Source organism: Opisthorchis viverrini (assembly GCF_000715545.1).
Source record: "Opisthorchis viverrini unplaced genomic scaffold opera_v5_317, whole genome shotgun sequence".
NCBI classification, from domain to species: Eukaryota; Metazoa; Platyhelminthes; class Trematoda; order Opisthorchiida; family Opisthorchiidae; genus Opisthorchis; species Opisthorchis viverrini.
Genome location: NW_008751972.1, coordinates 135,378 through 149,406, shown reverse-complemented (window position 1 = coordinate 149,406; position 14,029 = coordinate 135,378). Strand labels below are relative to the sequence as shown.

The window sequence follows — 14,029 nt, the reverse complement described above, 5'->3', positions numbered from 1 at the left end:
CGGTGTGCTGGTCCAGCAACAGAGGCCGCGTTGGTTGGGACGTGTGTTGCGTATGCTGAATCATCGTTTGCCAAAATGAGTACTGTTTTCCACGCCCAGTTGAGAGTGGCGTAAGCAGAGAGCTGGCCATCCTTTGATTTGGTAGAGGAGTATGAAGGAGATCACGAAACGCTTGGGTGCTATCGGCTCTACTCGCCTTCCAGGATGGAGACCTCGTGATCCTCATTGTGCATGGTTGGAAACACTTCAATATAAGGCTGCCAACCAATGTCAGTGGCGTTTTTGCTGTCAGTTTCTATCCAGATCGCCTGAGTGAATGTCTGGAGGTGTAGGCACCTCGGAATGATTGTAGTAAGCTAGCACTAAGTCCCTTCCCCGTCCACCTTTACTCTTATTTACAATAAGGCTTTCAAATGAATCATGGTTTTACGGCAGTGAAGCATCGGTGTTGGACACTGATGTTATGCTGTCGATGATGATGATGATGTGCTGGTTAATTGCCTACTGTGGGTTTTCCCTAAAAAACAACAGATAAATGACCAGCACTACTGGTCCCGTTCCACTATCTGGTACGTGTGTCGCCTATAGCCCTCAGAGACGGAATGCAACGGTGTGGTTACTGCTGTGAGCTGTCTAATTAAATTGTAGAGTCTCTCTGGGGTACTTGTTTTAAGTAGATGTCAACGGGCTCTTACTTGATGGCAAACATGCTAAGGTCGCCATGCCACGATAAGTACGTGCGGCTTTCGTGGGCACCCATCGTTTGGGCGTATAAGCCACTGTTTGAATAGAATGAGACTCGATAATTGTGCATAGGAAACGCGTGTGTGCGCAGATTGAGGCTCAAAGCATGTTGGCTTGACGTATTCCTACACACACACGTTTATTTTGATTCCGAGTATCTTGAAAATCACATCATTACAGCTTTTCTTTCCTGTCGAGCCGTCTCATATTTCTTACTGATATACATTTTGTGATCAGGAGACACCTTCTTTCGAAGAAAATTGTGTCCGTGAGCGATTGTTCCGCTGATCAATCAACTGCTGTTTTCTGTTATTACTCCACTCGTCCAATACACATCACACGAGAAATCTTTTGCACAGGTCACGTGAAAATCGCGATGAAATGTGCTGTTAATATAGGGAAAGACAAGGGGGTTTCGACGAAAGAGTTACACAGTTGAGTAATCGAATTCAATGTCAGACAAGATTTTGGGACGAAATTTGGCAGGCAGTTCAAACTTCAGAGGTCGTACACGTCTTATTGGGACACAGACTGGAGGGTCATATGATCATACGGAATTACACGCGCGTCTTGGATCGATTTGGTGGTCCGGTTTGTGTCAGCTGTGGTTGTTTGAGCCGCAACCGCCACGTGATATTCAAGGCCATTGGCCGTTGGCGCTCACATAAACTGTTTTAGACAGATGTGAGAAAGTTACTGCGGTTATGCACCCGATTCATTCCAAACTCTACTCAGAGACTCACAATGGTGTTCGAGAAACGTTTTATCGTACGGTCGATGTGTGATTGCTCACACGAGCACATAAATGAGCAAACGGAGAAGCTGATGGTATCGCTTGGCAATTTACGTTTTAAAACAAAACTCAAACAAACGATTGTGGCCGTCTATATCGTACCAACTGAAGGTCAAAGCTTTCCAGGAGCTATTTCAGTAATCGAATCACCCTTCAGTGAATTCTTATGTAGATGCACTTGTTCTCCGGTGAACATTGTTCAGTCCTGTTCATCCTTATAGATTGCATGGTGTTGGGTACGAATCATCCAGGATATTCATTCTACGACAGTGTGCGCCGAAGAAGTGGCGCTCCCGTTGTAAGACGGAGAATGTCTTCATTCTCCTCAGGGCGCAACCAGGAATCTGCTTGGGCTACGTTTATCTCCTTACAGAAACAAAGCTATCCATATGAGTATGTTGGCTTTTACAGGTTTGCTTTCCGTAAAATTTGTGCTGTTTTCTTCTTACTGTTGACATTGAAAAAACTTTACTTTTTGTTCTCTTCCGCCTCAGCAGTGTGAAATAATCGTTCAGCTGTAACACCATTTCGGTGCCCAGCTGCCATGTTATTCAAAGAAAGGACGAGGGCTGGGTTACTGCCAGGTTGCACAAGCCTAGATACGGGGAAAGTCGGAAGGCAGAAGTTGGGTTCGAAACACAGACATTCCGGTCAGCAAATTCGCACTCTAACCACGGAGCCATCTCGCCCCTGAGAGAATACGTGAGCGAATCTCTTCCCGGATCATCACTAGACTCAATGGCTAGAACAAATCTCGAGTGGGACTGGTCGTTTAATCATTCCAAGCGATCCTTTTCACGTTGTCCACCAGGTACCTAATAAACTGTCAGTATTGATCCAACTGTGTTGCTCGATTGTGGCCGAAGCAGTCGCAGTAAGATTGTGAAGTCCGTTACCACTCCTTCAAAAGTGATTCGTTCAAGTTCTGATTCAGCCCTGGTCATGTGACACGAATTAATCGATCGAGTCGCACAATGACCGCCTAGATCAGCACACAGTTAAATGCCACTGGCTGCGCTGATGATCAGTACTCCGCGTTTCTAGTTTATTAGTCAGCAGTAGATGTTTGTTGTCACAGTATTGATCCCTACTTCAACCACGTAACCCGATAACGACATCCGGGAAACATTAATTTCGGTCACACTCTGTTCTTTTTCCTGTTAAATAAACATCTGCTTCTTCGAACAACCTACTTGGGGTTTCAGGATTTTAATGGGCAATCAGGAAACGATGCTAGCTCTGCGTGAATTACGTCACTTCGCGGTGGCTTCATTACTGTTGTTTTTTGACGTTGAAGTTCGAAGACACGGTTTAGACAAGCTGGGATGTGCGTTGTCTTTAGAGCAACAGTTTTCATGCAACTCAACAGTCGTACAGTATACGAGCTTGAAAAGAACAGGAAATCACGGGAACTGGATAAGCTTGCCATTCGTGCGGACCCATTTCGTGGTGTCACGCCAGGGCGTTGATTGTTTAACACTTGGACGCGTTAGCCAGGGTCGAGTCTTTCACTATGATCCTTCTCAATATAGGTCTGGATTCAGTGTAAATGAAGGCTCTGGTCGCTGGTTTTTTGGCAATTGCACGCTTGAACAATATCAAAGTGACATGCACACTGGTACCTTGGTTAGGCATCCTCATCATCATCATCACCATCACCATCATCATCACCATCATCGTCGTCATCATCATCCTCACCATCATTATTATCATCATCATCATCAACAACAACAACATCACCATCATCATCACCATCATCATCATCACCATCATCATCATCAACATCATCATCATCACCATCATCGTCAGCTGTAATAACCGCGTACTTGTCGTATAGTGGTTGGAGCTGCCACAGTTTCCTTCACCGATGATTCAGGGAGGTGGGTTAGTTAGCTGCGCACTGGAGGCGAGAGCTGATAAATTAGTGCGTGAATACAAACCTGTAGGTGGATTGTTAAATGGAGGGATTGTAAAGGGAGCTATGCATTGAAGCGAGCTGTTGTGCCCTTCTTCTACCCATATGAAAGCAATAGCTATTTTCTTACTCCGTTAATTACTGGATGCACAAAATGCTGTGTAGCTCGCTTGATGCGAATTTATCCTTCTCTTTTTTTTACAAAGCATACATGTGTTCCAATCGGAAGAATGGGGTGAGTAGTATAGGAATTTTTGGGGCGCAAAAGAACAGCTTGTGAAGCTGCTATACAGACAAACTGTCAATGATTCACCTCTGCATAACAGCATCAGCTTGCATCAACAATGCAAGCGAGCCGGTTACATCAAACGGGATCTAGCGACTGTCTTTGGATTGTCTTGTTTAAAAGCAGAACAGGAGGTCATCTGACGGCATGCGAAAGGAGATTGGTGGGGGGGGGGAGGAGCAAAGTGATGGCTAATTGGGAACGCACGCACATAAATTTATCACAAGAAATCAAAAATAATCACTGGAATACACTTGATTTTGGGGCGATGTGTATCCATCTGGTTTCCGTGCGTTTGTGTATTGAACCGGCAAATTAGTATGATTAATGGTGATTTTGTTGCTCGAAGGATCGGTGCCGTCTGTATAGATACATACTGGTTTGGAAGACAAAGACCTGGAATTGGACAGTGATGACCAGGCTCTTTTGGCGCGTCGGAACCAGTCGGAAGATTTTGACTGAGGGCAAATGCCGTCACCATCATTTGAACAAAGCGCCGCGCTAGGAGTGGATGTGTTGAACGATCCGTCTGGTGCGGTTAAACTCGGATGGTCTTGATTAGTATCGGGCGCTAAACAAGTGAAAACAACAATGAGTAGTGCATTACAAAGATATACATGTATCGTGATGTCTCGACTATCGTGGCGACTGAAACATGAGGCGGCCTGGTGCAGCACATTCAGTTGCCTGAGAACATCACAAACGAGAGATTCAGCTGGGTTCCAGGTGAGCCTCTCGCAAAACCGAATTAGTTTGCAAATGAGTGTAATTCGCTAAGAATGATAGTGGTCTTAAACGAAAACATTCAGCAAGACCTCCCTTGACTAGCACATTGGACCAAATAATCGTCATCATCGACAGCATGAAATCCGTGTTGCCTAAAACAATTTCTCGGTTGGTGTGAGGGCCCAGTTCCCATGGACGATATACTTAGTTATGATCAGGTTCAGGATGCCCCCTGCTGATGGTTGCTCTTGGGTGTCATTGGGAAATTTTATTGGTCTGTATGGTCTGTCTACTGTCAACCGGATTGGGCCTGCTGTTATTCCGTATAAACCAGCGACTGGTTTACATCTTCCTTAAATCTCAACCGAGCCAGTAACAGTCATTTGTCCTGGCGAAGCTTTTGTGTTGAAAGCCACAAAGTGTTTACCAAAAAACCGTTCTGGAATAATCACAAGTCTTACCTTTCAAAAAGGTGACGGTCAATTCAATCATGCCGTAGAAATTGTTGAGACCGACATGTACCGAGAAAACGGTGAAACGGTGTGTAGCCTAATCTCCAGCGCAGAATAATTTCTGATAGTTGTACACTCCCGGACGTGTGAAAGTGTACGGGGAGCTATCCAAAAGCTTCTGTACACAAACCGTTTTCTGTCAGGGATGCCCACTCTCTCCATTCGTTTTTAACCTCGTGATCGATGAAATAATGAGACGAACGCTGCAGGGTCTCCAAAACCCTGGTGTTCAAATAGCCTATGAAGAAGAGTGATGTTTTCCGTGCCAAACTCAGAGTGGCGGAAGCATAGAGGTGGCCAAGGATTATGAAGGAGATCACGGAACGTTTGGGTGCTGTCGGTGCTACTCGCCTTCCAGGATGGGGACCGCGTGATCCTCACGGTGCCTCGTTGGAGACACTACAGGATATGGCTGCCAACCGATGTCAGTGGCGTTCTTGTTTTCACTTTCTATTCAGATCACCTGAGTGAATGCCTGGAGGTGTAGGCACCTCGGAATGATTGTGGTAAGCTAGCACCAAGTCCCTCCCCCGTCCACCTTTACTCTTTTCTTTACAATAAGGCTTTCAAATAAATCATGTTTGTGCAGCAGTGAAGCATCAGTGTTAAGCACTCCACCCTTAGTTCTGAGGTATCGATGGTCAGGATCTGGAGATGTCAAGATCCACCTTTGGAAGTAGCCATGACTCGTAGTCGCACTATATTCTGACAGACGAACCATTTGAGGTCCAGTGATATACATTCTTGATGCAACAAGTTGTGCAAATCGACAAAAGTTATTCTGACATTTAGCACTTCCAAACAGAAATTTGTGTGCTGAATACAGCCAAACTATCAAGTTTATTTTTGAATTTTTGAATAAAATTGTTCACAGGACTCAAAATAATTCGAATACAACCAAGCAATGCACCCGAGCTACCTGTGCAACGATGGATACTACTGATGAGGCATGCAAGTAGTATGTGGTTTTCTCGTAACTCCGCTTCGCGTCTATTGAAAAATGTGATTTATTGCGGAATTCGTGGAATTTCTTTGTACCATTCGTTTAAACTTGAGTAATAGTCAATGAATAGTAGGTAAGGTTCAAGAACACGTGCTCAAGAAGAAAACGGATATTCAGATATTGACCTTGCTGTCCAATAGTCAGTAACCGCTTAGTTGGTGTTTTCGAGTAAGCGATTCCACAGCAAAGAGCTCCTTCGTTTCACCTTTACTCCCCAACAAACTGTGGTATTGAATCCAGTGCTTCACTCTCCCATGAGAATGCTTAACGAGTGATCCAGGATTTCTGTCGGGTATGTACATTTAAGAGGTACATTTAAGTACATTTAAGGTACATTTTCAGAGGAACTGTAATGTAGTAACATGAAAAGATGCAGAAAAACAATATTTTCCGTATTGGTGAGGTAGTCACACCCACCTCACGTTTACGCCCTTCCAATCACAAACCTTTTGGTGGCAGTGTTCCGTGGAAGAAAAACCAGATTAGTGACACGGCCAATAAGTTCAGGTAGTATCCACACATGATAAGTTTCTACCTAACCTTGTAATACTTTTTATGGTAGCGGCCCATGTAATTAAAGTTAAAAAGTTTATCCAGAACGTTTAGTATTTGCGGCCAAAAAAGAACGTGCAAAACGGGGGGAGGGTGTGAGATGACGGGCTGACATCGAAACAATAGCGAAATTTGTAACCCTAATGAGACTAAACCATGCTCGTCCCATTTGGGGCACATGTTACCAGTAACCTGTGAATATCAGGTTGAAAGTATCATGCATCATTAACATCAATTGGCTGGATTCTTTAAAACGTTGCTGAAGGTCACTTACCGGTTTTATAAGAAAAAACGTGTGGATTCATGGTTGTGCGGCAGTGAAGCATCAGTGTTAAGCACTCCACCCTTAGTTCTGAGGCATCGGTGGTCAGGATCTGGGGATGTCAAGATCCACCTATGGAAGTAGCCATGACTCGTAGTCGCACTATATTCTGACAGACGAACCATTTGAGGTCCAGTGATATACATTCTTGATGCAACAAGTTGTGCAAATCGATAAAAGTTATTCTGACATTTAGCACTTCCAAACAGAAATTTGTGTGCTGAATACAGCCAAATTATCGGGTTTATTTTTAGATTTGGAATAAAATTGTTCACAGGACTCAAAATAATTCGAATACAACCAAGCAATGCACCCGAGCTACCTGTGCAACGATGGATACTACTGATGAGGCATGCAAGTAGTATGTGGTTTTCTCGTAACTCCGCTTCGCGTCTATTGAAAAATGTGATTTATTGCGGAATTCGTGGAATTTCTTTGTACCATTCGTTTAAACTTGAGTAATAGTCAATGAATAGTAGGTAAGGTTCAAGAACACGTGCTCAAGAAGAAAACGGATATTCAGATATTGACCTTGCTGTTCAATAGTCAGTAACCGCTTAGTTGGTGTTTTCGAGTAAGCGATTCCACAGCAAAGAGCTTCTTCGTTTCACCTTTACTCCCCAACAAACTGTGGTATTGAATCCAGTGCTTCACTCTCCCATGAGAATGCTTAACGAGTGATCCAGGATTTCTGTCGGGTATGTACATTTAAGAGGTACATTTAAGTACATTTAAGGTACATTTTCAGAGGAACTGTGATGTAGTAACATGAAAAGATGCAGAAAAACAATATTTTCCGTATTGGTGAGGTAGTCACACCCACCTCACGTTTACGCCCTTCCAATCACAAACCTTTTGGTGGCAGTGTTCCGTGGAAGAAAAACCAGATTAGTGACACGGCCAATAAGTTCAGGTAGTATCCACACATGATAAGTTTCTACCTAACCTTGTAATACTTTTTATGGTAGCGGCCCATGTAATTAAAGTTAAAAAGTTTATCCAGAACGTTTAGTATTTGCGGCCAAAAAAGAACGTGCAAAACGGGGGGAGGGTGTGAGATGACGGGCTGACATCGAAACAATAGCGAAATTTGTAACCCTAATGAGACTAAACCATGCTCGTCCCATTTGGGGCACATGTTACCAGTAACCTGTGAATATCAGGTTGAAAGTATCATGCATCATTAACATCAATTGACTGGATTCTTTAAAACGTTGCTGAAGGTCACTTACCGGTTTTATAAGAAAAAACGTGTGGATACAATTCACACCAACGGGTTGATGGTCTCTGGGATAAAATCACCCGCAGATTTAAGTAATGATTAAGAACAATTGAATGACAATTAGAATGCCACTGTGTGCACCGCCTTGCTTCCATTAGCGGGGCTCCTGCAATATCCAGCGCGCCATGCACATAAGTTATCTTGTAACACTGAATGCTCTATGTAGTAATTTGTACGACAAAGGTCGCCGCTAATTGGACTTTTGTGGGCTGAGTAACAGTGAGTAGTTGCAAGATGGCAGATCACTTTTTTGGTCGAAACATCCACTTTCTTTCTTGGTACGATTATTCCGGATGATGCAGACAGACCGAGGGAGGCACATTTGAGTGAGCTTGCCAGGGAAACATATTCGTGGAATTACTGCAATTTGAAAATCAGAGGGCTAACCCTCGTATCAAGCTCATCCCAGAAAAAACGTTCAGCTGTATCACCCTCCAGGTACCTAACTGCCAAGCCACACAAGGGCTTGGATAGTGCCAGGTTGCCTTAGCCTAGACGGGGAAAGTCGAGAGTCAGAGGACCGGTTCGAACCACGAAACTTCCGGTCAGTTAATTCGCGCTCTAACCACTTGGGCCATCTCGACCCCAGCGCACTTTGGAAGCTGGATCATTTTTACAAAACAAACCCTGCTGCATAAGGTCAAAACTTACGGATGTGCGACATTCCGCCTTCAAGCGCCAACGGTTAAGTTGCGATTTTTAGTCTTTTGATGTAGTGTGTATCCAGGTATACACGGCATGAATACTTAACCTCTGTTCGACTACCTGAACCAGCACAGACGCCGGTTATTCGACAGACTTATGACATCTGTTTAGGTTAGTTGTAAGGCAGCGAAAACAAGGGTCAACGTGCAGAGAACATCAGGTGGGATGACAACCCGAACAGCAGAAAATTTCCTCACTTTTACGTGTCCAACTGAAATCATGCGGGATGTGTACGAAGGCCACAGTTGCGCTGTATTGTACCGTACGAGCCCGACAATACAGGAGACTACCTTCCAGCCTGGTACACACCATTGTCTGAGGACGCACAATAGTTTAGTTTAGCTGGACTTCTAACCATAGTGTTCCGACTATTGATCACACTGACAGGTAAACCAAGTTTCTAGAATGACCCCCTGAAAGTGCAAACCTCTAAAAATACAGGGTGCAGACGCTGTAGAACGGACACTTGTTAGCTGATTTCTGCCGATCAGCTGATCAATACAATCAGTCAAGTCGTTTGCTTTGACTGTCTTTGTGCCCATAAGTTGAACTGGTTTGGCGTGATCTGAAGCGATCCGCTTAGGGCTAAAATATCCAGGCTTTTGTTGAATAAAACAATTCGAAAGGGATTGACGGAATCAATCAGATTGCCGGACATTCAAAATAGTTTCTCACTTTTCGAGAAATACACACTTTGGCAAAGACTACTCATAAGGTTGCTGAAAACTCTTCAACAGCCCACGACCGGTTTCGCCCTTCCATTTCGGGCTCATCAGGTAGGCGCATTCCCTGAGTTCCCATCAACCTCATGTTCTAGTTGAACCCAAATTGGACTGGTTTCGAGAAATACACTGTCACCTTCTTATATAGATTGCAGGATTGACGCCAGCGTGTGAGGAAAACAAGTTCAAAGTTCATCCAAAAATACATGGCCGCCGTTTTTGTCATATATATATATACTTTATATATATGCTTTATATATATATATATATACTTTATTGTTCGTACATGGACTCTGTCGATGAACAGGACTGTCATCGTCCAGATACCTCTTAAAACTCGCTGGTTTGATGTACGATGCTTTCGAAAGTGCGATAAGAGGTACAAAGTAGGTCATTGCGGTGTGGAATGACTTCAGCGGGCTTCCAAAGAATCAGTTGCATAATGCAGAGTTTCAACACTAGTTTCAATTCACATTCATGTACATGCCACTGGTTGACAGACTTTTGTGCACTTTGCATGAAGGAAGCTCTCTAAAATTATGTCTGACCGATGTCGACCGATGCACCTTGAAAGAAAAGGATCTGGATGGTTCATGACAGACATTGAGGGACATCAAGATACATCCAAATGGTCTGGTCTTTGGCACAGGCGGGAGATGATGACGTTTGGCACAACAACACACGGTTCGGCGGATGCAAACTCACCACTTGATTACATTATTCTACAAAGCTGTTTAATCGATAATAACGAGCCAGGTGAACAGAATAGCAGATGGCCCGAGAGTCGCCAGTCAGGGTAAGCTGGACGCTATGATGAACAAATAAGGGGCGTAAAGACAGGAATATAAGTAAATCAATAGGACAGGTGACGGTGTTCTTGGTAGATATTGGCCGCATGGTTACTGCTTGGTATACATAGTGAAATATACTCAAGTACATCTAAATATTGCGATTTTGTATAACCAGGAAACCGAAGAGTAGTATTAACTGAAACATGTACAAATGAATCAAGACAGGTGGCCTCACATCTCGCGGGTTGTCGCATTATCTTAGAACATGAAGAGGTGAGAGGTCTGATATCCATGGTGTGAATCACGACATACCTGGAGAGTCTTGTGACTTTTCACCGACATCTGTCTTCATCGGACTCTTCGAAAGAGGAACAAACTTCTTGTCAATAGAGAGCGCTTTACACCAGCTCTCAAGTTCATCACTGAGCAAGGTAAGAGGATAAAAGGAAATATAATCAGCATTCAAGTTACTGTTAAAAAATCAATTCCAAGAAAAAAGCAATAAGTGGCACAAATTGAAGGACAAATTAATCCAGGATGAGTCATCATCACCACCATCGACAGCATGACAGCAGTGTTAAACACTGATGCTTCCCTGCCATACAAACATGATTTATTTGAAGGCTTATTGTAACATGATTTAGTTGAAAACCTTATTGTAAAGAAAAAAGAGAAGGTGGACAGGGGAGGGAGTTGGTGCTAGCTTACCACAATCATTCCGAGGTGCCTACACCTCCAGGCATTCACTCAGGTGATCTGGATAGAAAGTGAAAACAAGAACGTCACTGACATCGGTTGGCAGCCATATCCTGTAGAGTCTCCAACGAGGCACCGTGAGGATCACGCGGTCCCCATCCTGGAAGGCGAGTAACACCGACAGCACCCAGGAGTTGCGTAATCTCCTTCATACCCCTCTGCCAAGTCAAGGGTTGACCACCTCTCCGCTTCCGCCACTCTGAATTGGGCATGGAAAACGGCACTCTTCGGCGAACGATGGTTCGGTCCACGCAACACAAGTCTCAACCAACGCAGCTTTTGTTGCTTAACAGATTCTCTAATAGAAGTACCCGTTGCACAACCGAAAAATTGTGCTTCATACTGGTCTTTCAACTGCTTACGCGATCATACTATCCCGATCAGGTTTTTCCTATTTCAACAGTTCTACTTCTGAAACCGGGTTGTACCCATTTATATCTCGGGACAAATACGGAGCGTACACTCCGTAGTGTTACTTGGAATGATTTTTTTCGGAATCATACATTATTTTTTGCTTTCCTTGCAAACGACGGCGAGTTGAAACAAGATGCAGCAAAATCCAAAGAGTAAAAAAGCCCTTAAATGATCATTATGGTTAATAGAGGCAGAAAGTCAGATTGCTGTGAAAAAAACGCTGATGAAAAACTTTCTGTATTCGGAGCATCGCCCGAGTTTGGTGGGAACACCGGATCAATATTGTTGAGGTGGGTCGGACTGTTTGTGGAAGAAATATTTTGCGCCCAAGGTAGATGAACTGATCACACTACATAGGTCGCTGTGAATTGGCTACACGCTCCGTACTACATCCGATCGATCTCCATGAACGGCCTTTTTAGCATAACCACACGAAGGGTGAAAACTTACCAGGGGAGGTCAAACAATTATTTGGCAGCGGAATGTGAAAGTCATTACCACAAAACTCAGCTTCACTGGTTTTTGTCGTTTCGATGAATACGAGCCCCCGGAGACCCGACCAGTAAATGGTTAGAGAGATTGCCAGACATGGCTCGATCGCGCCCTCAGCGGCGCTCTTGCATTCAAGCGATTGTCTTCAATGAATAGCTCCCTTCCCGATCCCCCCAATAAACGTCCACTGATGTTGCGCGGCCATCTACCCACCTCCCCAAATTATCAGCGAAAGAAACTAGGACAGCCATGACCACCGTACGACAAGCACACGGCCTTACCAGCTGATAATGATGACGGTGAAGTTCATCAGCTGAGTTGGCCACTATTTCGTTGCTGAACAAATGCATAAGTATAATTTTAAACTACTTCGAGGTTTAAAGTAGCAGGTTTTTATATTTACTCACACCGTAGAGTGGGGAAAAAGGTTCCCCGAAAGTTTATTGTACCGCTGGATGTTTCTTTAACTGACTTATGTGCGTTGAAAAGTGTATGCTTTCCAAATACATATCAACAGTGACTTGAGGAGTAACTGACATTTTGAGAAAGAAACGACAGTTCGAAACTAGAATTCAACTTATATCGAAAACCATTGGAATAAATTAGACCTGTAATTATTATTGCTAGGAAACCACATTCACTGCCCATCTCACAAATGTGTAGAACGATTCTTTCCCTCAACCTTCCGGATTCTTGTTTGAGCAGTACCAATGAGCTACGGGTGTAACAGTGATACTACTGATGGGGTAGGCACGCAAGTAGTATGTTTTCTCGTAAATCCGCACCGGGTCTTTTCAAAACTGATGTCTATTACGGAATTTGTGGAGTCACTTTGTAGCACTTGCTTGGATTCGAGCAACAGTCAATGAATAGCCAGGAAAGTTCAGAAGGACGCGTTCAAGGAGAAGATGGATATTCAGTTTTGATCCCCGGTCCCATAGTCTGTAACTGTTCAGTTGGCATTTGCTAATGAATAACTCCGCAGCGAAGGCCTTTCTTTCACGGGCAGCAGATCGACTATGCGGTTAATCTGCAACCAGTTGAGATGTGGGGGCACGCGTTTTTCAGTGGTGTAGAGGTCATGCCATGTGATTTGTTGTGGAGTGACTGAATATACAAGCCAGCACTTCGAAAGAGGCTCATAACTGTTACTTTCAGGAATAAAACATCCAAGCTTTGTAAGCCTTGCTTCGAAAACCAGCTTGCCAAACTCCGATCTGTCTGGTATTACCTTTTCAGCGCTAAAGCGCTTGAGCCCGTGGGACTTGTGCGTTATAGACTGCAGAGTTCTACTTGGGGGACCCCGCTGGCTGAAATGGTGATACCCTGCAACTACAATATTGTATGTGATATAATCCAATCTGCAAAGGTTTTCGGGAAGCACGCCATCGAACGGAGAATAGGTGCGAAAAGTGCCATCCAACCACTCTGATTTTCAGCGTCTGCTTGGCCACCGGTGGGTGGAGCACTATCAGATTTTCTGAAAGGCCAAACAGACTCGTCTAGAAGTTGGCCCAGAATCAAAGTGTATTTTCTGACAACTCGTGCATGGACAGGCAGTCCCAAACTTACGTCAGCATCTTGTCATTACTCCGTTCGCATTCTTTGGGAGATTGTGCAGCCCGATGTAGAAACACAAAGCCCAGCGTTGAGGTATAAATTAATCAGCACCAGACTTAAGCCTAAGTCTGCCTGTCACATTTTGGAGAGTACGACTAATATGTATTCTGGGTTTGTACTTGGCTGAAGCAATAGTGATTTTGCAACATTCAGGCTGATCATTTTATCACGCTAGTTCTTTTAGGTGTTGTCTATGAGGTACGAACATTTTGATGATATTTCAGTCAATTCTGGCAGCTGTCAGTGCGTCGTATTTGATGAAGTCATCATCATCACCATCGACAGCATGGGAGTGTTCAAAACCGATGATTCACTGCCGTACAAGCATGATTTATTTAAAAGCCTGATGGTAATGAAAAGAATAAAGTGGACGAGGAAGGGACTTAGTAATGGC

The 14,029-nt window shown here is 44.0% G+C and overlaps 1 protein-coding gene across 1 annotated transcript in view; it reads right to left on the bottom strand.

Moving 5' to 3' along the window:
- Nucleotides 1–3,237: 3,237 nt before the first annotated feature.
- The window catches only part of T265_14989 (hypothetical protein), a gene marked incomplete at both ends in the record, with an annotated part of 100,894 nt that continues 90,102 nt past the window's right edge, over nucleotides 3,238–14,029 (bottom strand). The window contains 2 exons of the mRNA XM_009176098.1: nucleotides 3,238–3,346; nucleotides 10,666–10,775. Of these exons, the coding sequence (XP_009174362.1) occupies nucleotides 3,240–3,346; nucleotides 10,666–10,775 (217 nt within the window). The remainder of the gene's footprint in view (nucleotides 3,347–10,665; nucleotides 10,776–14,029) is intronic.